General features: G+C 39.0%; 2 protein-coding genes and 1 long non-coding RNA gene across 5 annotated transcripts in view; 2 read left to right on the top strand and 1 right to left on the bottom strand.

The window, feature by feature from the left end:
* The window catches only part of aplp1 (amyloid beta (A4) precursor-like protein 1), a 32,864-nt gene extending 21,973 nt beyond the window's left edge, over nucleotides 1-10,891 (top strand). Inside the window, exons 5-17 of one of the 2 annotated variants that reach the window (XM_034875390.1) lie at nucleotides 446-639; nucleotides 726-1,036; nucleotides 2,331-2,458; nucleotides 3,694-3,768; nucleotides 4,917-5,075; nucleotides 5,239-5,367; nucleotides 5,718-5,817; nucleotides 5,939-6,106; nucleotides 6,235-6,255; nucleotides 6,369-6,436; nucleotides 6,603-6,668; nucleotides 6,808-6,951; nucleotides 7,951-10,891. In XM_034875390.1, the coding sequence (XP_034731281.1) occupies nucleotides 446-639; nucleotides 726-1,036; nucleotides 2,331-2,458; nucleotides 3,694-3,768; nucleotides 4,917-5,075; nucleotides 5,239-5,367; nucleotides 5,718-5,817; nucleotides 5,939-6,106; nucleotides 6,235-6,255; nucleotides 6,369-6,436; nucleotides 6,603-6,668; nucleotides 6,808-6,951; nucleotides 7,951-8,049 (1,662 nt within the window). In that variant the 3' untranslated portion in view covers nucleotides 8,050-10,891. Of the gene's footprint in view, nucleotides 1-445; nucleotides 640-725; nucleotides 1,037-2,330; nucleotides 2,459-3,693; nucleotides 3,769-4,916; nucleotides 5,076-5,238; nucleotides 5,368-5,717; nucleotides 5,818-5,938; nucleotides 6,107-6,234; nucleotides 6,256-6,368; nucleotides 6,437-6,602; nucleotides 6,669-6,807; nucleotides 6,952-7,947 lie in introns of both variants that reach the window. The other variant, XM_034875389.1, reaches the window with a different exon arrangement.
* On the bottom strand, nucleotides 10-26,523 carry LOC117946944. The gene is made up of 3 exons (XR_004657119.1): nucleotides 26,405-26,523; nucleotides 4,890-5,094; nucleotides 10-24 (listed from the first exon to the last, which is right to left on the bottom strand). It is a non-coding gene; the product is annotated as an uncharacterized LOC117946944 (long non-coding RNA).
* zbtb32 (zinc finger and BTB domain containing 32) lies at nucleotides 16,050-24,750 on the top strand. 2 transcript variants are annotated; one of them, XM_034875420.1, is made up of 5 exons: nucleotides 16,050-16,143; nucleotides 18,653-19,696; nucleotides 20,567-20,676; nucleotides 22,645-22,797; nucleotides 23,849-24,750. In XM_034875420.1, the coding sequence occupies exons 2-5, from the start codon at nucleotides 18,678-18,680 to the stop codon at nucleotides 24,076-24,078; spliced, it is 1,512 nt and encodes a 503-aa protein (XP_034731311.1). In that variant the 5' UTR covers nucleotides 16,050-16,143; nucleotides 18,653-18,677; the 3' UTR covers nucleotides 24,079-24,750. The 2 variants fall into 2 exon arrangements, with proteins under 2 accessions (XP_034731311.1, XP_034731310.1); XM_034875419.1 differs by having other exon boundaries at nucleotides 22,630-22,797.
* Nucleotides 26,524-27,122: the final 599 nt, after the last annotated feature.

Below are 27,122 nucleotides of genomic sequence, written 5' to 3'. Positions count from 1 at the left end.
TGTTTCCAATTGTAGAATGACAACCTGTGAGTAAGAAAAACAAAGGGGTTAAAGCATCAGGGTGATTTTTATTAGACTTTCCACTGGGGGCATTTTCATGTACACATTGACCTTTCCAGTGCAGATGTAAAACCTCTTCTGTAGCCAGCCCCAACAGCAATAACAAAGTCAGACTAGACAAGTCTGCCCAGTGGTGTGTTGTGTATCACGTCATACTTTTTGACAGCACGCCTACATGAGTTTTTTTTTAAGATCAGAACGGTGGCAAAGTTCAAGTTGTAAATCTCCCTAATTATCACCTCTTGTCAACTTTTTATATTCCCATACGAGAAACTCAGAGTTCTCTCTTGCTATACTTAGAATTTGCAGTATTTTATTCAAGAAATTCCAAAACTCAATATACTTTGTGTTTTCAACATAGTGGAATTGATTGCCTCCCTCTCAGGAATGCACTGCAGACAATCTGGAGCTCCACAGCTATGGGATGCTGTTGCCGTGTGGAGACCATTTCCGCGGGGTTGAGTACGTGTGCTGCCCAGGCCGGGGCAGTTCAGGCGGTAAAGGAGAGACGGAGGAAAGAGAAGTACCCGCTGGTCCGCAGACTCTCACTTCCCAGACCAGTGAAAAACTCAACTCTGTGTAAGATGATTCAGCTCGACCACGCAGAGATGTCCAAGGAATAGAGATTCTGTGTAAATGTTAATGACTGTTCCACTTCTCCACAGCACTAAAGTGACAGCCCCCACTCCGAGCCCCTCCCCTGACACAGATGTGGATGAGGCCGATATGGAAGAAGAAGATGATGAAGTGGTTGAAGAGGAGGGGGAGGAGGAAGAGGAAGAGGAGGAAGAAGTTGATGATGAGGAGGTAGAAGAAGAGGAGGAGGAGGAGGAGGCAATACCTGTTAAAGATCCGGAGGAGTATGAATATCCCATTGACTCAGGCCCCTACCAGACATCAGACTATCTGGACTCTTTCTACTATAAGAAAAGCCATAAACCCACCACCTCTGCACCTCTGATGAAGGGAGACATCTGTGAGTGTCCCTAATTTATTCTGTTAATCCTTCTAGTGTTTGTAAAAAGTCTTGGCCTGCAGTGAGTGTTTAGTAGCAATGGTTAACAATAATCTCACTCCTGGAGTACAAACTATGGTGTTTAGTAATGGAAGGGTAGCTCGGTTTTTGTCCAAAACATACTGTCTGGCCATACTCCCCACATGCATGCGTGCAAAAAAAGCCTCTCTATCTAAATATATAAGGGAGCTGTTTTTGCTGCTTAATTCTTTCCAGATCAGCCTCTGTTGAGTCTACACTGACCACTGACCTCACTGCTCGTGTATATCATGTAGATGTGCATAACACACATCCACATTCACAACAACCTCCAGGCCTCAGCTGACAGCTACTCTGCACAGGAAATGGAGAATTTGACCACTAGAGACATGAACTTGACTAAGAACAAACTCAGGATGGTAAACCATGACAATGCTCACTGACTGTGTGGGAAACAGTGTAAGCAATTAATAGAAAAGCCAGGGCCTGATGATACTTTGTCAGTCGGTTTTGGGTTGGGTGTGTTATGATGCCATCAGGTTGATTTTTGCTGAAAGTATTATTAAACCCAACACTACAAAAAGTACAAACCCTCATGCTTCTCTCTCTCTCTCGTATACATGTAATACAACAGATATATATTTCTATCACTGTACTGTATTTTCATTTCAAATATAGAAAATTTGTCAAGTATATAAGTAAGTAATAAATGTAAAAATGCAGGGCAACAGTACTGCTGTGTACACATATTGATATCTACTTATCCAGAAATAACGTGACATCGTAACATGTAAAAATACATTTATTTCCATTAAAGTGGAATTTATGTACTGTAACTAATTCAGTTTACTTGACGTCTCAACGCAAATTCCAATTTCTTCATCACAAAAATATCATGGTTTACGTTTAATAATCTTGTAAATTGCTTTCCAATATTTGGGATATGTAGAAAGCCAGAGAATCTATAGTAGTGATTATTCTTGTGTGTAACACAGAGTGATGGTTTCCCTGGTACTCTGCTGAGGTTATAAAAAATAATTATCTTTAGTCTAATTTCTCTCCAGGATACATTATAGTTTCACATTGTTGCTTGTTTAATTTTTCCCTTTCCTCAAATGATAGTGTAAAATTGCCCTCTCTCCCTCTTGCTACTTTCTCAGTGCACACCCTGTCACATTTTAATCAGGGCTGTTCTTTTAATTACAGGAGAATTGCTCTCTGGCTCTTGCGATCTGTGTGACAGTAATAACCTCTGTTTTCTGTCTCTCTCATCTAGTGACTACACCACGGCCCACAGATGGCGTTGATGTATATTTTGAGAAGCCAGTGGATGACACTGAGCATGCCAACTTCCTCCGTGCCAAAACAGACCTGGAGGAGCGCAGAATGAAGCGCATCAATGAGGTGACTTTCACAGAGCAAGAACAGGCTAATAGTTTGTTGGCTGGCAGGTCGGACTGAGACTGGCTGTTCCATTGCTCTCATTTTCTAATCTTATTTTTAGAATGACAGGTCACCGACCTGAACATGTTTTGTGTTTTCAGGGCGGCAGATAAAGAAAAGAATAAAAGAAATGTCACATACGGCGCTAAGAAACAAAGCTGGGTGGTGCGGCCTAAAATGTATACTACGGACAATGGACCATATATATTCCCATGTAAAATGAATCCTCTCATAATTTCAATAGAATGTTATTTCAGTGCAGCTTTAGACACTAGAATAGTAACCATGTATTGCCAAGAGTTAAAGTTTTTATCAACAAACCAATAATAGACTTTGCAATGGTCGTAGAGGCAGCGCTTACACAGCACATTATGTAAGTTAAGAGTGTATCACGCTGCACATCTATGTTTGCGTGCATGTGTTTATCTTACATACACACAATCTCAAGACAGCAGCTGTACAACTTCAAGATTGTCTTTTTGACTTGTGGTTTTACCACAAATACCTTATTTGCCTCACTGCAGTCAAGCCATCTTGCTCAACAGTCTCAATAAGCACCATGTCTTTACAGATGCACAAATGTATTTACTGTTTTTTTATAACTGCCCTTATATATAAAAAAGGACAACTTAGTAAGTCAGACAACGATATCCGCATCATAGTTTTTATTTTAATTTTTAACATACATTGTAACCAGCATTTTTTGTTGTGGTGATAGAGTTGATCAAAGGTGTTGTTGTGTCAACTAATGCCCCACTTTTTTGAAAGAGTGGTTCAATAATTTTGGGAAATACCCTTATTTGTTTTCCATGAGAGACTTAACCTCTAATTTTCAGTACATGCTATAACTTGAATAGTGTGCCAGGCTAGTGTTGATATGAGTTGTTTAAGAGTGGTATCAATGTTCTCATCTCACTCGCAGCATGACAGTGAATAATTGAATTTCTTAAATGGTTGAACACTCCCTTTTAGCCATGTTTTTAAAACCAAACCATGTCAAAAATTTGAATGAAAATCAGTGATGTTTTTAACCGGTACACCAGAGTTCCTTGTGTGCACTTTATGTGATATGACAACTTATACACAGTCTACAGCAACACAAATGGTACAGCCAAAAATAAATATCCTGTTGCATGCCTCTGTCAGTGTACGATTCATACAGGTTATACAGGTATCATGTCTCTTTAATTCCTTAGATCATGAAGGAATGGGCAGAGGCAGACAACCAGTCAAAGAACCTGCCAAAGTCAGAGCGACAGGCCCTGAACGAGGTAAGCAGATATTTTTTAACCTGCTGCATTGGGTTTATTCAATAGTTTAAGTTACTATATAATAATAATACTACATTATTTAAAGGGGCCTTTCTCTGCACTCAAGGACACCGTGGAGGGTATATATACATTAGACATTTTAAAAACAGCAAAAAATACTATACAACAATAACAGACAAAGGCATAGCCATAGACATTCAAGTGAAATAGGCAGTTTTAAACAAATATGTTTTAAGTTGTGATTTGAAATGGGGGTGTGACGAACAGGGGGAATGAATCAATGTTTCTAAGTTGGCGTGGTAAGGCATTCCAGAGACGTGGAGCAGAGCGCCTGAATGCTCTGTCCCCCATGGTGGTAAGGGAACAGACAGGTGTCTGGAGGAAGAGGATCTGAGGGAGCGGGAGGAAGTGGGATGCTGGAGGAGATCAGACAAATATGTGGGGGCGGAGTTGTGGATTGCCTTGCATTGAAACAGGAGGACTTTGAATTGGATACGTAACTGGACCGGGAGCCAGTGGCACTGTTGGAGGACAGGAGTGATGTGGTGGATAGAGAGGGTTTGAGATATGATGCGGGCAGCTGAATTCTGGACCATTTGAAGTTTGTGGAGGGGTTTGTGAGGGAGACTGAAGAGGAGAGAGTTACAGCAACCCAGATGGGAAGTGACAAAACTGTGGACAAGGATGGCGGCAGTGTGGGGGGTAAGGGAGTGGCGGAGGCGATTGATGTTTTGTAGATGGAAGTAGGCAGACCGGGTAATGTTATTATTTTGGGATTGAAGGGATATGTCAAGGATGACACCCAGACCCTTAACCTTGGGGGAGGGTGAAACGACGCAATTAACAATAGTAAGAGAAAAACTGTCGGTTTTGGCTGGAGTAGATTTTGTGCCAATGAGGAGAACCTCGGTTTTATTACTGTTTAATTTGAGGAAGTCTTGGGTGAGCCAGGTTTTTATTTCAGAGATGCAATCAGTAAGGGAGGTTGGCGGGAGAGTGGACGAGGGTTTGGTGGAGAGGTAGAGCTGGGTGTCATCAGCGTAACAGTAGAAATGAATGTTAAATTTGCAGAAGATATTGCTGAAGTTATCCTGTGCCAGTGTAACATGAGCTTTACTCACCCTTGCATCTATTCCCTCATCTATAAGCACTTCCAGTCTGTGCTGCAAACACTGGAAGAACAGGTCGCTGGAGAGAGACAGAGGCTGGTGGAAACTCATCTTGCCAGAGTGGAAGCCATACTTAACAACAACCGTCGCCTGGCCCTGGAGAACTACCTTACTGCCGTACAGTCTGAACCCCCTCAGGTAAGTCCACCGTGGTGTGCTGAGGAGGGGCAAAAAACAGCACGTAAATAAAGTTAAACCTGGCAACAATCACAAATCTGCTCTAGATTCTTTCTCTGTGGTACCTTTTATCTTACGGTCTGGCATTTCCTCCCTCTGTCCTCCTCAAACTCTTGTCTTCCAGCCAGAGCATGTGCTGCAGGCCTTGAAGCGATACATGAATGCAGAGCAGAAGGACCGCAGACACACACTCAGGCATTACCAGCATATTGTGGCTGTTGACCCCCAGAAGGCTGAGCAGATGAAATTCCAGGTGTGTGTCTGAGAGTGTGGGAGGAATTTGCTTTTATCCACAGCCATGCTTTTGATATGCAAGACTGCTTTCTGCTGACCATGAGACATACAGAACATTGTGTGCTGAAGAGCTCGTACGTGTTGCAGATGAGTTAATAATACTGAACCCACAGAGGTAAAACCAGCTACCAATCTTCTTTTTATTAGACTAAGATTAAAGCCAGTCTTTGCTGACTTGGATTTTTTTTTCATTAATTTAAGGAAGCAATTCCGAGCTTCTCTTTTCACAGATAGGACCAGTTTGACACACAGCTCCGTGGCCCTTTTTTCGTAAAATGCCTAAGCAGAACGGATTTTTATTTTTTGCAGGTGTACACACATCTCCATGTAATTGAAGAGAGGATGAACCAGAGTCTTGCACTGCTGTACAAGGACCCTACCTTGGCTGAGGAGCTGCACAATGATATCCGTAAGCTTTAGCTACCGTTATCCATCAATATATCCTTTTTTTTCAGTTTTCAAATTTGCAGACCCCTGTGTGTGAAAGTGTTGATGACTTCTGTTTTTTTTTCTTTATTTGCCATCTGTAGAGGAGCTGGTCAAGGCAGAAAGAGGAGACATCAGTGAGCTCATGACCACCTCCTTCTCCGAGACCCGCACGACTGAGGAGCTTCTGCCGGCTGAGAGCGAGGAGGAAAAGGATGATGAAGAGGAAGAGGAGAGAGCCTTCCAGAACAGGCCTTATCCTCCACGCATTGGTATATACATCTACATACTACTCATACAAATTCAGCATCCTTAAGTGTGTCCGAATTGTGTAAGTTAGGTGTAAAAATGCCAGGCTGCTTTTGTTTATAATGCTTTTTTCACTCTTTTATCTCTAAAGAACTGCAGTCTAATAAGAAAGGTGAGCTGGTATTCAGTGCCATTAAAATCATGGTTTTCTTTCTATTTACAATTATTGCAGTGAACTTACTCTTACTTTAACTCACAGCTACATGTTTTTGTCTTTACCATTAGTGTCTGCAGTTGATGAATATGATTATACCACATCTGAGAGAGGCCCTACTTATGAATATGAGGAAAAGGTAATGATGATCATTTTGCTCATTCTAAAAAGGCTGGTGATATTTCAAATAAACTCCGTTTAATAAACACTTTGCATGGACAGAGGAATTTGTGCTTTGTTTTTGTATGTTTTCAATGTTTGAGTCCAAAATTCTTCTTATTCTTACACATTCCCTGTCCTCTTAGATCAACACCTCTGTGGAGCTCAAGCAGGTAGTCAACAAACCTCCTGAGATCGAGAGAGATGAACTCGTAAGGGCTAGTATGAGAATCATAATGTTTCCTTGTTAAAAAGCAAGTGAAGAAATTGCTTAGTTCATATTGTCCCTTCAGTACAGTACATGTTACTTTTATGTGTAACGTCTCACTGCACATTTCTCTCTTTTCACAGCAACCCGATGCCTTGGAGACATTTAACCGTGGCGCCATTGTGGGGTTGCTCGTGGTGGCCGTGGCGATTGCCATGGTGATGGTAATCAGCTTGCTGCTGGTGCGCAGAAAGCCATACGGCACTATCAGTCATGGCATCGTAGAGGTACGATCCTAGATAGGCCTTTTTATTTTAGCCAAAGGCAGTCTTAACAATATTATATGTAGTATGTTTGCATGGAAATGTCTAAAAAGAGCTATACTTGTGTCATACCTGTGTATTTTTTTTTCTGTTAATTTAATCAGTGACACAGAGCGTGTCATACAGTATAATATGTGGCCACTCTTTGAACTTCAGTCAAAACATGGGCAACACCGGAAACACCAAATGATACTTTTGGGAGTAATTGTAAATCATACAGCGTCACAGACGTATACTCAGTAACAGTAAGGCATCATTTGTTTCTGCTACACAGCATCTTTTTTCATTGCTGAAACAGTTGCTCTAACAGTAGAGACCTAATTTCTTCATATCTTTCAATATCGATCCCTAGTTCGATTGGGATACCCCTAGTGGCAGAAAATTACATATTGTAAATTTAAATGAATAGTTTGACATTTCTGAAAATATGCTTATTCAATTTGGTTGCAGGAATCTTAATAAATACCACTGACACAACTGCACGGTAAATATGAAGCTACAGCCAGCAGCTGGTTAGCTTACAGTAGCATAACGTAAAGACTGGAAGGATTGCAAAACCGCTATCCTTGTTCTGGCCAAAGATATAAAAAAGAAAAAAAATAGTCTTCCAGCAGCAATCACATAAACACAGTAAAACGGTGAATTGTCAGTTTACAATTTAATACAATTACAAGTTTTTCTATGTATTAACTTTATGTAATGTGTTAATTATTGAGATTCTGTGGTGCTGGTTGGCAGATTTTGTTACCTGTGGACAGAGCCAGGCTTGCTGTTTCCCCATGTTTCCAGTCTTGTTAAGCTAAGCTAGCCGGCTATTGGCTCCAGCTACATACTTACAGTACAGATATGAGAAGGGTATTGATCTTTTCATCTTACTCTAGGCAAGAAAACAAATAAGTGTAGGTAGCTCGTAAATTTGTCTTTAGTGTGTAATAATTAGATATTTTGTGTGTCTCGCAGCAGGTTGACCCCATGTTGACGCCAGAGGAACGACAGCTCAACAAAATGCAAAACCATGGCTATGAAAACCCTACCTACAAATTCTTTGAACAGATGAACTGAGGTACTGGGGCTGCCAACAAGTCATGCCTGACCACTAGTTTTGTCGTCCCCCTCCCCCACCACCCCCACTTTTTCTTACAGTGGTGTCCCAGATACACTCCCTTTGACGGATTTATGATATGTAACAAACTTGAAATAACTGAATAAGTATGGGGAACCTATTGTAAATGACCAACAACAACCTGTCATCACTACTAGAATGTGAATAATGACACATGATACAAACTCACATCACCTATCATAATCTAATACTCCTCTGGGGGTAGAGTCTGAGGATTCCTCTTACCATTAGCGTTGCCACAGCATTTCATAATCCTGAAAATATTCACCTAATAGACAGGAAAACCATCTCAGTGGCATGACTTGACCCATTGCTCCTCACTAGATGTGAAGTTGAGCAGTACATACTGCTTTATAGTATTTATTTCTTAGTAGTAGACTCTTTTTGTTCAAATTGTACCACAGATATGATGTATCTGTGTAGATGAGTGTGATTGACAGGCTAGTTAAATGGTGTAATTCTCAATTTGAAACCCACTCAGTGCTAAAAGGGCAAATACGAGTTCTTGTAAAGCTGTCCTTATCTCCATGAGCTACTGTAACATTTGACCATACCTCTAATATTAAGACATGAACATTAAGTGAGGATGTGGAGGTGTTTACTTTGAATGTGTGAGACATTTAGGTTTTCATTTTAAAACATACAGAACTATGTTCTGGTACAAAAAAAACATGTATTTTTTTTTTTTATTCTAAAGATCTGCTCTCATTATCATTATTAATTATTTGGCCAAATATACCAAATATTTCCATTTAGCTAATTTAGTCAGTGAATGAGTTTATTTTATTTGTACTTCTACCTAAATAACTGTAAACAGAATAATCAGAAGTCCGTTATGTTAATGAAAGCATGACAACTTGGTGTATGATACTGCTGTATTTATTTGTGTTGTTCTTGTCATTGCTTTTGAAAAGTTGGAAATGTCACCGTTCAAAATGGACACTGTAAATAACGTAAGAAATACTGGTACATACTACTAGATGTAGACATTTCTATGATTAATTTGCATTGATGTTATGGAATAATACATAAAACTAGTACATTGTGCTGTTGCGAGAAGGAGAAACATTTTCCTAACATGGCTGATTGAAAACGGACTGTTGCAAAAACCAGCACAAGACAACGACACAGTAACTCTTTCTGAATGTATTTAAGGTAGACATTAAGATTCCATCTTCTTTTTCAGTAATGCATCATTCCCCTAGTTGACCTAATAGTAGTAGTGAAGTTCAACACTTCCAACAGACACAATACATTCGTGGCGTCCTTCTCATCACTTCCTGTAGCAACCTGTTCATGTTCACATTTGGCAGATGCTTAGGCGTGTTATAATGCACAGAGCAGCGGAGTGTAAAACATATAGTGATGTGAAGTGTCAGTGTGTGTAGTAAGACCACACTCAGGCATGATAGTAGTAAAACATGTTGTATGTCCTTAAATCTCCCAGTTTGACAATTTTGGAAACAACAACATTAAATGTTAGTACTCTGTAGATGCTATATTTAAGTTACTATCTTCTTAAATAGCTTTTCACTGAATGACTCATTGTAGTTTGTCATGTTTATGATCAACATAGTACCCTGTAGGTAAAGAAGAAAGGGATTGCCCCTATTTTCTGGCTGATTGTTAACTGCTTAGTGTTTCAGGTAGAATTTTCTTTAGCCACTTCTATCATAATATCTTGGTTAAGGAAGGTCACATTGTGGGATTTTGCTTTTTGTTTATCAGTCTTTACGTAACTTTGCTATAGTAGAGTTAATCCATACCAAAATGTCATATTTTGTTTATTTATTACTGGTGGAAGTTTTCTTTAAACCCCTCCATTTGTCCTTTCAATGTAAAGTTTGTTTACTTATAAGTTGTGTTTTTTTGTAAAGTTTGCTTTGCGATAAGCAAAAAGAGTTTGACTATCAAAGGTGATTTAACATTAATCTTCTGTTTTTCTTGTTAGGCAGGTTAATTGCAGGTTGCGGTTGTGTTATGACAGGTGAAGAGAAGTCATAGCCCTTGTATAATTTGTACAGCTACGTAAGTGAATGAAAACGTATGTTCACAGTTTAAGTCAGTTGATCTTGTAATGATACTACTGAAACCATAGATGAGAATAAGCTTGCCTGTGTTTCCCAAACCACTGAAGGTTTCCTACCAGCATTTAGCAGACTTAGAATGGTGTATACTGTAGTTAATCAAATCACATTTGTACGTACGTCCTCTGTCAAATTCTGGACTTCTTTGTTGGTCTGTACCCTTACTTCCCAACAAAATATAAACAATGTTATTGAGATTTTAATTGCTGCATTATTGCCTTTTACAATGCTGTGTTTTGGATGTAATTATTCTGTATTTTTTATTTCTATGTAATAATCAGTTGGATCAAGGGTCATGCTTTTCACCTGTAATGTAAATTTAGAAGCTTGTATGAGAAAACATTAACAAGTTTATAACATTAGAAATGGGAAGTATAGACAGACATATGGCCTAATTGACAAGGAGTGGCACTAAGCACAAGTAGAACCAAATTACTCAATTTGTGTACAGGTTGCTAAATGTCTGATTTCAATTATACCGCATTGATTCTAGGGATGTTGATAGCACCATTAAGAGAGCTGTTCTTCATTTTCATTCAGACTTTTAACCAAAGACATGCTCCACAAATAAGCAGACAGTTATTCCTATTTGGCAAAGATGTTCTCTGTTGTATAACTGTATTTGCAAGCAATCTGAGAAATTAAAACTGGTCAAGCTAATTAGTAGTGTAATAAAAACGAATGACCCATAAAATACTGTGTCTGTGCTTATTGAATTACTTAGTCACAGATTTTCAGATGTTCATTCATCCATCTCAATGGGGCAACGTGCAGGAGATGGAAAACTGATGATGATGCAACCTGTGTGATAAACCCTATGATGTAAAACTCTCCAGTCAAGGAGGGGGGTGGCTTGTATCTCCTCAGTTGAATTCTTTGGAAAAGAAACCTAAAGTACACTTAGAATTCTTAGTTTCTTGCCACATTACAATCTAAAATACAATTGGTTTCTGAAATACAAGATAAAATCTTAATCAAGATAAAGTGTACGATAAGGTTCTTTCAGTTCTCAGTATGGAGTTTCAATGATTCCTTAAGTCACACCAAAATTAAAGTTCACTTCCTATGTAAGAGAGATATATATGATACGTATCACCTCAGTGCTCTCAACAAAGCAAAATAAAGTAAATGGGCTCTGTTTCCATGAGTTTCCTTCAGTTTTAATGGCCATATTAAGTTGTCTAAATGAGGGACAGAGGCTACAACATTTCATTTACATTAGAATTCTACAAACAATGGTATTGTAAAGAAAAAAACAACCAAAACAAGAAACATACAGTGTAGCACTCTGAACTTAATGTAGTGCAAGGAATAATGCTATACAGTACTGTAGCTCTAGGGGTTCATTTCCTATCATTTCTAAGCAAATTGCTGCTTTAATCAAATATAATTCCTGTACTTTATGCTGTGATAACCATTCACAACATCAAACTCATTGCAAAAAGCAACTGATTAGCTGCCTTGGCAGTTCCCAAGCAGCAATTTACCTGACTGTCACTAGCGTGGGTAGGCCTCACACTTCCTTCACCCACAAATTATAACGAAGTGTCAAGACCCAGCCCCTGGCCCTGCACAGGATCACTTCTTCCAAACCACAAGACTGACGGGTAGTCCTGCTTACCCAGATTACTGTGAAAAGGCTCTGTGTCTGTACAGTGACAGTTTGTCATTGATGCCTCAGCGCACATCAGTCATCTTGGTAGTGGTTCCTCTGAAGTTGACTTCTACCTATACTGCCACTGTGGTAATGTAAGATGACTCATATTAACCATGACTTTTATCACATCACAGTCTGAGTGAGCATTGTGTTTAGTTCACTAACACTTTGATTCATTCAACAAAAGAACAATATGAAACCTCTTAGTATGCAGAGATTAAAACGCATGATAGGTAGATCAAAGGTGAGTTGCTTACTTGATGAATTAAAAGATAAACATTGCTAACAACATACAATGTGTATGGGTGCTGAGGGACACACTAGTGCAGAATGAAGGAATAATGTGCATAGACTAGCATTGATCTCAGATACCCCACACAGCAGACACCTCAGTGAGTCAGCATTGACAATGGTTCTGATGGTTACTGTTAAGCTGACAGTGAGGGGATAGTGAGGGGATGCTGAGGAGTGTGGTGTGGGGGACTAACAGTCTTGATATTACTGGAAGGTGAAGCCCTCAGCTCTAGCTGTATCCTTTCCATATGGTGCAAGATGACATTTAAGTGATGGTCTAATGCTAATTTCTCTGAGAGGAATAGATGAGATCACACTGGTTTATAGCAATACTTGACAACTGTTCACATAGAAGGGATGTAAAAAGGTATGCATAGAACACACACACACACACACACACACACACAATCTCACCTAAAGTCAACAAGTTAAACCTGTGAACACAGCAATTACAAGGAAATCACCTTGTGTGTAACACTACACAACGCACACACACTAACACTACACACATGTGCCTTGACCAGAAAGGTGACAAGTGGAAAGGACGCTAGTGTTTGTGTGTTTCAATGACACATTTTGAATTTAGTTCTTAAGTATTTGTTTAGCATGCAAGAAAATTTCAAAACAAGTCTATATGTTTGCTTTCACTATACTCATGACATAGAAACATCACTACACAGGACAAATGGAGGGTAGCATGCCAAATTTTAATTATTTGACATCATGTATGTTTCCATACATAAGGGGCGGCTGGGGCTCAGTGGTAGAGCGGTTGTCTGCCAATCGGAAGTTTGGGGGTTCAATCCCTGGCCCTTCAGTCCCATGTCAAAGTGTCCTTGGGCAAGACACTGAACCCCGAGTTGCCCCTGATGCTGCGCATCGGAGTGTGAATGTGTGTGAGTGTTTATCTGATGAGCAGGTGGCACCTTGTATGGCAGCCTCGAAAACAGTGTATGAATGTGTGAGAATGGTGAATGTATCCCGTATGATATAAAAGCGCTTTGAGTAGTCGTTAAGACTAGAAAAGCGCAATATAAATACAGCACATTTACATTTACATCCATATCTTACATGCAGAGCCAACGTCATGAGCAAAACAACCCTGGAAATGATACGGTAGGCCTCCTGTATGTAACATTAGACACTGCTGCAGAACTTCTGATGACAAACCTAATAGATATTAGATCACTTTCCAATGACGCAATACTAACTAGTGGCACGATCAAAGAACATAATGTTGACATTAGTAATGTACAGTTAGTGAAAACTGAATATTCCAATATATTATCACCTACTGACTTAATCACCTGTTATTAATAATGTATGTAATGTTAACTCATTACATTCAGTATTCATATTCAGCCTGATATTACAACAACTTTAACAGATTTCTGTGGGGGTGGGGGATTTGATTTTCCCCATAACGTTATTTTGATTCATTGATTCATGTACAGGTCACGCAGCACGCAATCCCCGTCTTCAGGATGAAAGTCCTGTGCTGTTTGACCCAATCAACCCCGACCAACCTCCCTGTGCGTATTTCCGACCCTTCAGTACTGCTCACTGCCGTAATCTTTCTGTGAGCACGAAATAGGCTTACCATTGAAATACATTACTTCAAAATTCGTAATCAACACACAAATACAACGACATTAACGTGACCTGTACACAAATCAATGGATTAAATAACGTGACCATTTCACAAACTGCCATGAGACTGGGCTGTACATACACACACCGGCATCTTAGCCTAGCCATAGTTTCATAAGTAACGTGAGACGTTACTTATGCAACCTTTGGCTGTGCAGTCTATATTTGTCTATTTCTTCAACAGTTTTACAACAAACTGAGAATTTCTTGACTTGCAAAATTATCTTTCAAATTGACAATGTATAATTCATGGCACAATTTCACGGGATCAAAAATGTATTTGTCTCATCTTGACTATTATTCATATTTCTTCCAAAATAAGGTCCCATGGTGGTCCACTATATTTTGACAGCTTGACAACAGCTTGAAATGGCACTGATTGACTTATTGGAAGTCCCATTGATTTTATTTTCAGTGAACTCTGGGGTGGGCAGATTCAAAGGTCTGGACCCCGGCAAGAATTCTGTCCGAATTGCATTGCTCTCTCTTTATTGTCCTATGAGCCAGATGTGTTGACTGTGTTTTAATTGTAATGCTTGAATTGTGAATGTTACATATGACCCAGTTTAACCCTACTTCAAAATCAGAACTATGAATTGTTGTACCAGTCATTTTAAACAGACCAGCAGACACCTACATTCAAAGCCAAACTGCCCAAATGGGCCTATATTCAACAGCCAGAACCAAACTTTGATGTGTGCATCAGATATACTGAACTACTGAAACCTCAGACCAATCCCTTTACATCATACCTCAACGAGTGTTAACTGTGTAGTAGCTCATATGTTGGAAGTTGGGTTTTAGATGTTTTCCTCTTTCTAAAACCCTGATAAACTTCTTGTATGGTCTCAAAACTACATTAGTATTCACTGATGGATGTGTTTTTGGTCCTATCTGTAATCATATTCTATTTTCCAAAACAGCATATACTCAGAGTTTTAATTGTTGAGATTGGTGTACAACAAAGCTTCGTTTTGAACCCACTGCTAATTCAAATCACACATTATGTATCTGAGCTAGGAGTACATTTGGCATCTATTTTCAAAGCTATACTGATGACACTCAACTCTATATATTCTTTGTAAATGTATTGTCTTCAAATCAAATCACAGAGATAATGCCTTGTACTGTATAATAATTTGATACTTGAGTGATGGCTAACTGTGTTATTTAGTTGTTGTTTTTTCATTTTGTAATCAACATTTTTCTTTCTACACTTACAGCATGTCTGATTGTGCTCAATGCATCTCTCGAAGAACTTTACAACAACGTGCATACCACAGACTCTAGCCGCACTACAGCCAACTTAAAAACAAACAAAACAATTGCAAAGAGAGTGTGTGTTCTTCTAAAATGTGTAGGACCATAATACAACGTTTTAATAATACTGCATAGTACAATAATAAATAGGCTGCTAATCAAAGCAAAAAAAAATAGCTTATTCGTTTTTAATGGCCAAATAAAGCTTTAAGGGCTAACTAGTAATAGTTAATAGTAATAATAATAGTTAAGAAGTAATAATGTACTCATTATTCAACTATCAAGGTCTGCTAAACTGACCAGCGCTCAACAGTTAGCCTATTTTTACAGGTTTTCACACTGACATCTGATGTCAAAAGGACAAAGCAGATATTTTTATTTCATTGGTGCAGGTTTCAGTTAGGCCTAGATCTGCATAACGGTACCACTGGGCTTTTGTCGGTATGTTTCCTGTCACAGATCAGTGTCTTTGAAGTGGTTTTTGTCTCAGCACAGAACAGCCTATTAACGTAGTGACCAGCAAGTGTTGCTGGAGGGGAGGAAATCATGTACAGCATGTACAGGTGATGCAAATACCACTCTAACCACTGTCCCTGTTTTGCTCAATTTCCCAATTACACACGCATGCACAGACACACAAATTATTTGGTCAAATGAAATCTTTCTAAGTTTCATGAAATGTGTTACTTCTAATGTTACTTCTGTTTGTTTTGAGATTTGCATGCAATATCAACGTATGTTATGTTTCTACCCTGTAAACCATTTGAAATAAATTAAATAGTGAAACTGCCTCCATGCTTTAAACAAAACAACAACAAAAAACTGGTTAACTGAGGAGAAAGTTAGTATTTCTTGTCTTCTTTTTTTTTTTATCACAAAAGAACAAACCTTAAAGCAACATTATCAATGAACCAATAAGGAAAAGAGATATATTGAAGAGGAGGGACTGTAAAGGCAAAGGAGGAAACCACCCTGTACCTCACAAAAACCTGTACACAGACAGACACGTCACTTTGCAAGTCACTTTACAGTCATGATGCAAGGTAGCTTTTCATTCTCCAGGGAGAAGATTTGCTAAGCACCGGGTAAGTGTCTCATTCACACACCTTGCTTCTTTTCAAGTTTCTAAACTTGAAACCACAAGCAGATACACTTTAACGCTGCTCATCTAACCTGTTTTATGTGATCTACTGTGAACACAACCTGATGTGCCGCTATTGATCTTCTGTTACCCGTGGAGGTTGTAAGTTCAGGCAACTCTCTAGTGACTCCAGTTCTTTACATGCAAGCTTTGGGGAGGCTGACTGTAAGATCATGTCCTGTCAAAGGATGTGTAAACCTGACATATGCGTGCAAGGTTTTCCCCTGTGTAAGCATTGAGATAGTACTGTGACTGCAAGGAGCTCCAGACCTGCTAACTATGTCACAACTCTGCAAGAGTTTGTTGTAAATTTGAACAGCATCTGGGAAATTTGATTATTGCACAAGCCAGTTACAAAATATATTCTAAAAATACAACATATTTAGACAAAGTTTGCCGGTACTTGAAACATAATAAAACAGGATACAAAACAATAAAATAATTCATGTAAAGGCCATTGACCTCGGGAGAACCCCACTACATGAATTTTTTTTACGCAGAATTAAAAAGTAGGGGTCAGCCACAATATTTGAAAGTGCTGTCTAACAAGCAGTTACTAAAATTTAGTTTTTAATGGCAAGCCAATCTGATAAACAGTTGCCATTGAAAGACAGCAACATTTCTCTCTCTGCAACTGAAAATCATTAAAGGTTTGTATATTAAACAACGTATTGCACTACTTTAAAGTTTCCGCAGAATATCCTAAAATACCATGGTGTTAACTCAAGTTACTTTAAAGTTATTTATCATACAGTACATTGCAAAACACCATGTGAATCCACCTGCCAAATAACTATCGCCACAATGCTGCTTCTATGACTAATGATTACACCACTATATATTAATAGCGTTCATTATTTTGTAATTACTTATTCATTTTTATTGATCTTATGTGAAAGGAAATTCATATGAATTATATGATTAATGTACGAAATGCATGACAGCATATTATGCAGAATATATGTTAATCAGGCATAAAATATTAATTGACATAATTTAATGAATGTATGTTGTATGATGTCTATTAAGACAATATACAGTATTTTCATCAGGCAGTGCATGGCTTTTGACAACTGGAAACGGTCTACGGCATTATATTCATGTACGCAGACGATAGTGTCGGGTTCACTGAGCTGATGGATGCTTGATTGGTATGATCATTTTCCCTACGTGCTCTCAACTTTGTGCACTCAACATTACAAATTGTATAACTGTATTTACTTTTTAATTAATAAATGTATGCTAAACTGCGGCCTGAAGCTTGCTGGCTGGCTGGCTCTTATCAGATGCAGTAAATCTAAATGACTTTCTACTTCTGAGACTGGAGCGGCTTCACGGTCACTTTCACTCTCAGCGCTATATGCTATTGTGTTTAAATTTTGAATAAAATACTTCCAAATGTAGTTAATTTGATTAAAAGCAAAGAGAGCGAGAGTGGGTTTTGGAAGGCGGACAAATAAAACTGCATACTGCAAGAATTCCAGTAATGAGACAACTAAATGTCATTTTGTTTCACATCTACTTTCCATTTATAGTTACCATCAGGGGACCGAATGGGTTGCAACTTGCTCTGTAATAGCTCACAGTACTGTGACCTCCGCAGCAGAAACCAACCACACACTGTATAATCATAAACGTTCCTTATAGACTTCAGACTGTGTGAAGAAGACTACTTCAGGCATCCGGTAGTTTCGACTCACAGCCACAGCGTTTTCATCCATGTAATCTCAATATTGTTAAAATTCCAAATATTTCTGTCACATACTTACTTATTTACACGATCCCACCCTTGCATTTGATGTTTGTCGTATCCAAATACAGTTATTGTTGTTGACGCTCAAACTTTACTCATGTTTACTCATGCGTACAGTCATTAGTCATGGTTTCATATACTGTTACGGCTTTGTGGCTTGAGAGTGTGTATGTGAGTGCTGAATATCAAAGCTTACACAAAACAGTACATTTCCACACATCAACCAGAAATTCAGAAACAATATCAGATACAGTTGTGATTGAGGAAGGTTTTTCTGCACATTTGAGTGTCTCCTAAAAACAAAATGTGTAAATCCTATTGGTTGTTGTCAAAAAAATATGAGGGTCGTTTATTTGCTTTAAAATAAAAAAAAACAAAAAAAAGTAGTTAAAACTTAAATTCACGGTTACACCGTCTCATCGCAGTACAAACAAATAATGAAATCCATTCGGGTACATTCTGCCCCCTCAGCTCGCATTAGAAAACTGTACGAACCACAGAGAAACAATGTCTGCTTATCATACACCAATCCCTGCTGTGGATTTGCAAAGTGAATTTCCTACTTACAAATTAGCATTTCTTGAAATGTCACATACCGCGTTACTACCTGGAAAAAGTTGTATCTAATTTTGACAGTGTGGGCATAATCTGTTGGGATCTCTCTCTGATTGTTTTTGTTCCTTTGATTCTCTCTTCTCAGACGTTTGATACATTTAAATTTGAAAATGATTCGAATCAACAACACCCAATACTCCCACTTCCTGCAGCAAGCAGATGCCTTACGTCGCTCAGGGTCGCTCTGTGATGCCATCATCTCGGTGAAGAGTCAAACTTTCAGGGTTCATCGGCTGGTACTGGCTTGTGCTAGCAGAAGACTTGCCCAGCAGCTAGCCCAGGCAGACACAGACAGCCCAGTCCGGTGCACTCTGGAGTATTTATCACCCCACACCTTCCAGCAAGTTCTGGACTTCACCTACACACAGACTCTTGAGGTGTCTGTGCATGACCTTCACCTGCTGTTAAGAGCTGCTCAGTTGTTAGAGATGCCACTGCTGGAGGACCAGTGCTGGAAGCAGCTGGGCAATCTCCACTACAAAGCCAGAGAGGAGGGCAAAAGGGGAGAAATTGTATGCGTCAAAGACGAAGAAGAAGAAGAAAGTGCAGAGAACAATCAAAAGCAAAAGGAAAGTCCAGTTCAAGAGGAAAAACTAAAAGAGACGTCTTCCCCAGTGGAGGAGGCAAGGGACTGCATTGTCATGGAAAACCTCTCGCCCTCTGATCCTGATAAGAACTCCAACAGTCAGCCATCCCCAAGAAAGAAGCCCAAACTCCCCCCTGTGTCAGCAACATCCCATAACAGAGACCATGTCTTCACCAGGCCTGCCAGCAGCAGTTCCCCTTTCTCTTCTCCCTGGACAAACATGTGGAGCTCTGTGAACACCCTGAGGCAGTTAGCAAACTATTCAAGTTTAATTGCAACTCACCCCCTTCAGTCCTCAAACCAGTCCTCTGTAGCACACCCATTCTCCCTCTCCACCCCCCACATGTTCCCTCTTCTCGGATCTCATTTTCAAACCCCTGTTCACCGTTCTGTATTGGGCTACTCAGTCTTTCATCCACATTACACACAAAAGCTTCATGCCAGGTCTACAGGGATGAGGAATGTAATCAAGCAGAGCCTGTTAAAAAGGAAAAAAAACACACAGAGAGCATTTACTGGGACCGTTCAAACCAGTGAGCAGAGGTAAGTTGAAACTTGGACATGATTTCGGAAACTTCTGTTTTTTTAACTTTCAGTTATTGTCTCCCTATTTTTCCTCTCAGAGTCATTTAGAATCCCCTTTGCTCAATTTTTCCCTTTCGACAGCTTATTACCTGACTCAATGCTGTTTGTGTGTGCGCTAGAGTTTCCTGCACTTTCCAACTACAGCAGTTGCAACTGTTAACCCCTCCCTGTCAATCAAGTCTTTTTCTTTTTTTTGACAAGTTACAATCTTTGTCTTTAGACTAATTACAGCACACAAGAGCAAAACACTTATATAGATACACAGAAGTTCGGTATCCCATAAAGATAATTATAGTTTAAAATAAATAAGTTTTTAGCTTTTTTGTTAGATTAAAACAAACCATAGTTGCTGTTCTGATACTAGAAGATTTTTTTGGGGTGATGTACCTCCTACCGTACAGTTGTTCTAAAGGGGAGCCCCCTAAATTTCTCCCCTCCTTTGCAAAATTCAAGGTTTTCACCCACTGAAACCTAGTTGTTTAGACATTGCCACTTTCTACCAAAAAAGATTGTTCAAAACGTGTGCCTTTCTGGAAAATATAGCTTTACATTAGCCTGCACCCTGTGCTCTCACATTACATTAAAGTTAAATTAGCTTTTACTCTGACAGGCGCTATAGTTATCTTGTGGTTGGGGATGGAGAGGCAGGAAAGGGTGTTAAGGATGTAATCTGTGATAGCACGTAATGTCGTAATATATGTCGACTGACACATTTTTCACCGGAGACTTTTACTTGCTGTATGGTTTCTTAGTGAGCTCTCTCTTTGGAGCACAAATAAAAACTGTTTCTCTCTTATTTTGCAACCGTTATATAAATGTATTTTACAGTTACCATGAGGTACCCAAAGCCAGCAGAGAGAGATTTAAAGACTGCCGACACTGCAGTACAAGCCTCTGTGATGATCCAGTGCTGCAGGAGTCAGCCTCCACACTATCAGGTAACGATACAATCGTAACGGGAACCATACTGTTAGGTATTTAATGATCACAAAACATTAAACATGCTAGTTTTAATATCCAACACGATTAAGGCTGGAACCAGGGCTCCTGTGTAGAACCAATCACTGTAACATGATAGTAAAACAGTTCATGTGATGACCTCTAACCTCGGTAGACTCCAGCAGCAACGTAGCTACGCAATGGAAAGTGATAAAAAGAGAGTTGTGGTTTTGAGAGCATGGTGCAGCAGGAGCAGGAGTGTGGTTACTAGATACAACTAGATATGTGCAGTACAGTATGTACTGCATCGCAACAGTGGTTTGTCCTATACCAAACAATCATACATATTTATTTTATTAAATTACATTGTAAATGTAAATTATTAGAAATTATATAAATGTAAGTCAATGCGATGACAAAAAATAGCTAAACCAACAGAGAGAGAGAGAGAGAGAGAGAGAGAGAGAGAGAGAGAGAGAGAGAGAGAGTGTGAGTGTGTGTGTGTGTGTGTATGCAGGGGTGTTGGACTGGGGGAAAAACGGGACCCCCAGTACAGGGAGTACCCAGTTTGAGTGCGTGCGCGCGCAGGCAAGTATGATAGTTTGTCTTGTACAATCCAGCTGATTAACAAGTTTTATCTGACGGAACATTATGTTCTTACTTTAAGAGGTAAGGCTATTGGTAACACTATGCTTCCAATGCAGTTGCAATGTCACAACTTAGGAATAGTACTATGGTAACAAAGTACAGAAAGTACATAATACCACTCAAGCAAAATTTGTTTCTCTAATGTATACAATTATAAATTATGAAAATTATAGTTTTGTATGTTAATAATGGCAATGCAAATTTAAGCATTATCTATATAGGAAGCTGGGTCTTTTAAAGTGAGAAGTGAATAGAAATATTGGACAGGAAGCATGCCAATGACAACAGGTCTCAGCAGGTTGTTTATAGTGGTGAGTGTTCAATAGTTGTGGTTTATTCTCTCATTTTCCCCTACTACAGTACACCCCCTTCTTATTTCAGCATCCTGTCTATACTCTGAGGCCCATGTTTTCTCTTGAGAAACCCTAAAAAAAAAAATAGGTACTGAGAGGCTTCAGAGTTGCCAAATTAACCTCAAAAATCACACCTTTGAAATTTAAAAAAAGACCCAATAACATCTGACGGGAGACATGTACATTGTGACAGGAAAGTAAGCTTGTAAAAACTGAATGTATTGTCTTGCAACAGGATGCTGACCTAAAACACACTTGTGCCTTTCAAAGTGCTTAAAATACTGTGTATCTGACATATTATTCTAAAGCATATGCAAGACACTGAAACTGGTAGTGATTAATTTGCTATCAAGTCAAGGAGGTGTAGTAGTATTATAATTTGTGACAGATTCTGTCCATTTAAGCCGGATTAAAAAAATAAAAAAATTCAGCTTTCTTGTTGATTAATATGCTGATTGTTTTTTCATCATCAAATGACCTCATCAAATGTGAAATATTTTATCCAACCAATAAACAAGACACATTTATTCAATTTACAATGACAAAACTGAAAAGCACCACAAAGGGTAATCTGAAACTAGGGACTAACAATTAATTATCAAACTATTTGCTGAATAATTTTGATTAATCAACCAATCATGCAGCTCTTGAATGATTCACTTTATACCAAGTAATTGGTCATTTTGGTGGCTTGTAAATGTCATTGCCCTTTAATGTGTTTTTCTAAAAAGACTAAAATGTGAAAAAATACATAAACAGTTTACACATAAGAGCAAAAGAAGAAGAAAAAAGCGCAGTTTTATGAGCATACTTTGTTTACTGTGTTTGATAGTAGGAAACATGAATGAACATGAATAGGGTGGACTTCCATTTTGTAAACAGCCAGGCTCCTTATAGCCCACCGCAATGTTCAGACCTTGATCTGTTTTCCCTCATCTTGCGTTTGCACAGGCAAAGCCTGTCCAGGGTGTCAATTCTGTGGAAGAGGAGATGTCGTTCAGCATGAACCACAATCCAATCGACCAGACCACAGAGGTGAAAAACCCTACCAGTGCCAACACTGTCCCAAGAAGTTTAGTCTGAAACATCAACTTGACACACACATCCGCGTTCACACTGGTAAGCCCACTTTTACAATCCACAGTGCATGAGAAAACGTGCTTTGTCTGGCAAAAGATGGCACTTATGACAAACTCTCACAGAGAAGTAGCCTCTCTTTCTTTAGGTTTTTTGTAGCCAATAGATTTTCTTAAAACCGTGCTAGCACCTTTGCATGTTTTAGACCAGTTACCAAAGCATAACTGATGAACATCTTCCGCAGCAGCAGTGTTGTGGTTTCGATTTTTGACCAACTTCCAGGCAGGTGACGGTTTCCACTCATTGTAATACTATGAGCCACACCTTACAGTAACTTGAAACTTACAGACTTGAAACTTGCATGGGATAATCCATCAATCAACGATAAGCATCCAGCTGCTTCAAGGAATTATGATTATTTCTGTAGTGTAATGCAGTTCACAGAGTACAACCGTTTTACCGTGCAATGATGCAAGCTGTGACCACCAACATCAGGCAAGATATTTACTGTAATATATTTCCTTTGCTAAGCAATTTTCTCTGCAAATAGACCCATTTTATTCAGATAGAATGGGTCTTTCAGATGAAAGCTCATCCTAAAACAACATTTTAAAGAGCAATTTTACATCCTTGGTCATCTAAATCTTAAAAACTGAAACATGCAAACACACACATGGATGTATATATATTTCAAAAACATTTGTTTTAAAGGATCTGCCGTTACTTTACATTTACTTACTAAATACTTTAAATTTGTGGTCAGAATGATAGTCTATTGATCTACTGTGTTAGTTTTGTTGCATCCAGATACAACCATGGTTATGCATACTGTATGTATAAGTTGCATCCATCTGTGATATGAATTTGTTTAATTTCACTCCAAATTAAGCAAATAATCTCCTGATAGGTTACAATTAGACCTGAAAAAAATTACAGTCAAGTAATATAACCTACCCTATCAAATTGCCATGTGTATAACACTGGCAAGGAATGCACTTTTATTGCCTGAAGGTATGAGGCCATTTCTCATGTAAGCACACCTCCATTGTCTTCCTTCCTGTGCCCCCTTGCTCTCTTCTCTTGCTGCTTCAAGGAGAGAAACCCTTCGAGTGTCGTCTCTGTGGTCAGCGCTCACGGGACTACTCAGCCATGATCAAGCACCTGCGCACTCACGGTGGGGCCACGCCCTACCAGTGTACAGCGTGCCTGGAGTTCTGCAATAGCCTGGCTGCCATGCAGAGACACATCAAGAGCCACGCGGTGCAGGACTTCCCTCCTGACTGGAGCATCAACAACACGTATCTGTACAACTCACACATGTGAGCATCACAGCACAGACTCCTCTGTCTACATGAAAAAGGGTCGCTTTAGTTTGTGCCTGTCATGTACTCCAACAGACCTACATCTCAGTCAAAGCGTCTGTTATTCAGAAAAATAAATCCCCGATGATGTCTGTGAAAACAAGAAGGTCCTTTAATAACATTTAACACTCTCAAAGTTAATACTTGGATCAACGACATACTGTATCCAGGATAATCCCTGGATTTTCCTCCAGATGTCCCTTAACTTCCGCTGTCTTTGTGTTGCCGTTCTTAAACCCTGTTCTCTTCAGGAAACAATCAGAACCTCTAATTAGACAAGCTACACTCTGCAAATGGCACTTTTTGAAGGAAATTGGGAGGCAGGCCTGCTTGGCTCTTTCAGAGAATGATTGTAAACATTTGAAAATAATATGGAAAGGACATTCTACTATTTAACAGACGTTTTAGGACGGACTGGTGGGGATTTGTTATTGACAAAACATACTGGTAAGAGCAAATCAAATTTAACCATGTATCCATCTAACTTAAATAGCTCACTGGTCTCAGGTCTACTGTGTTGTGTGAATCGTTAACTTCATTTAATATTGTATGTTGCGTTTTTTGCGGGGTGCAAATGTTTCACCGAAACAAGTTCCTTCCCGAGACTATGTTGCAGAGCCACCTTCTCTGCGTCTGGAGCACAATGCATTTGCGTTAACAGGTCTTGCAATAACCTCTATACAAACTGAAACTGCTCTGTATTCACATTCACAACTGTAGAATATAGAAATGTGGGACTAATTTCCCTTGATGTCAGACAAAGTAATGAAAGTGTTTACCATTTAATCAGGCCATTTACGTGCATTAAAGCCACATCAACAGCTTCTCCTCGTGAAATGACGCAGGCACCTTCCCTCTTACTTTCATACTTGTTGGAACTTCTTGTGAACAAAAGTCAGCCAAATTCTACTTATAGCAACATCAAAACATTTTTTTTTTAAGACTGTATTTATTAAACACTCACAATAAGGAATGAGGTGGACTAATAAAAACCTCACTGGACAGCTCATTACTCTGCTTTGGTTCATTGAGAGGAGAATAACAGATTTTGTAGGAAGCTTTATTTGTCTGGCTGGTGACAAATTAGTCCAAAGTATTAATAATTCCATCAGTAGATTTTTTGCATCATGCGTGACTGACCTACTTTCCAATTGGTATTTAGCAACTGCCATACCTCTCTAAAAGCACCACACAAGTTATGTGACTATATGCAGTATGTACCCACACAGTCTGAATTACTTCCAGGCTGCTGAAAGCTCTTTTTTTATACAGCATTGTACAGCCTTATCTTAGTGTATGGGGACTGAAATAGACAAATACACGTTTAACTCATTTTTTCATGAATTGGCTTTAATTGAGCAATATGCCATGTTTTAGACTACTAATGCATCAACTAAACAAGATTACACAAAATGGCTGCCTTGCGTCTACTCTACTTCATCTTTGTTGGGAGTTGCACATGCCCAGTAAGTACTGCTAGCTTGTTAGTTGCAGAGGATGAGAAAGTGCCACGCTAGCAGCTAGTTGAGCATTATAACGTGTGTTACAAAGTGATGCACATTCGTCACAGACGTAAAGGCTGGACTACAATAAAGTAGTTTGGAGCAGTTTGTGAACAGCGTTTTCTGTTGGAGATGGTAATTCCCTTTGGGTGGACTTTGCGCTTTTTCTTGTTGTAAACCTATAATGTGCACAAAAAGATATATAACACAATAAAGAAAAGAGAAAAAGCATATTATGAGCACTTTAAGTATCAACTATGTCAAGCAACTGTTCACTTATGACAGTGTGAAGAAGATAAAGTGTTTCTCCTCTTGCAATTTAAATGAAAACCCTTTTCTCTCTCCATTTTGCTGATCAAGCTACATGGTATTTGTCAAAATTCCTTTTCATTGCACAAGGCTTTGAACAAACAACAAATTTAATACTGGGATCGGAGATTGTGGCTGTGACCGCACATGACAAAGAGACTGGAAATCCACTTTAGCAAATGATGAAGCCTCTGATGATCTGGGGAGGTTTCATACCTGCACCCTGAAACTGAGGCAGCTAAATGGAATAGGCTGCCGCTGCTTCTCATAACACTGATTGTCCAATCATAGCTTAGCAACCATAAGCAGGCACACCAGGCCCGCGTGTGTTTGGATCACACCACATGCCGAAATGGTACACATGCTGTAGTAAGAGCAATACTGGGGATCTATATACAAGGTTAATGTCCTTTTTAACCTTTTCACAACCAAAAACACAAGAGCAAAAGTGTGAGGAATGCAGTTAGGCAGTGGTACCTGGTAGGTTATGTGTTGTGGAACCGACGCAGATCAACTCTGAACGAGCCCTTCACCAATGGCATGCAAGGTTAAAGCGAGTGGGGTGTTTTGGCTTGGCACATCATGCCTGTTTGTAAAAGGATGAGATGAAAGTGGTTCTTAGTGTTGTAACTGCATCACTATTTCAAAAGAGAAGTACATACCATTGGCCACAAGATGTCCCTATGTGTCAAACTATATAAAGTTAAGTTCTAGAGAACTTCAAAACAACCAAAGTGCTGTACACAACAATAAAAACAAAAAGTACACAACTCACACGGTATAAAAAAATACAAACTACTCAATAAAAATAAAATAATGTCACTCTGAAGACCTGTTGTAAATGCATCTGATGTGACAGCAGTGAGGTTTAGTGTTTTTACACTGAAGCTGAATTAAGATAGCAATCATCAATCCCTAAAAAACCTTGTCAAAATGTGTGATTTGATAAAAAAATTCTAGGAGACAGGGCTGCCCTGTAATAACTAAGAAAAATAGGAGTGTTGACATTAGATCATTTATGGGGTATGTTTTGTTTCACGTCTTTTAAAAGATGATCATTTGAAATGAACTGGAAGAAATGGCCTATGTGAAGCACAAAAAGCTTATGCAAAACAAATGTTATCTTAATGCATACATAGTGAGGAAAATAGTTTTTTCTTTTTTTATTTCTTTTTTTTAGTGTCAACTCCTGAAT

The sequence above is a fragment of the Etheostoma cragini genome, chromosome 6 (assembly GCF_013103735.1).
Source record: "Etheostoma cragini isolate CJK2018 chromosome 6, CSU_Ecrag_1.0, whole genome shotgun sequence".
Taxonomy (NCBI): domain Eukaryota; kingdom Metazoa; phylum Chordata; class Actinopteri; order Perciformes; family Percidae; genus Etheostoma; species Etheostoma cragini.
Note: the sequence above shows the minus strand (reverse complement) of the source record. Positions and strands in the feature narration are given on the sequence as shown.

What these genes read in the sequence shown, in the direction of transcription:
- zbtb32 (XM_034875419.1), top strand. Translation starts at nt 18,678, where the DNA reads ATGATTCGAATCAACAACACCCAATACTCCCACTTCCTGCAGCAAGCA. An exon ending in GTTCAAACCAGTGAGCAGAG is followed by an intron (nt 19,697 to 20,566) that starts GTAAGTTGAAAC and finishes TGTATTTTACAG; the next exon opens with TTACCATGAGGTACCCAAAG. An exon ending in GTCAGCCTCCACACTATCAG is followed by an intron (nt 20,677 to 22,629) that starts GTAACGATACAA and finishes GCGTTTGCACAG; the next exon opens with GCAAAGCCTGTCCAGGGTGT.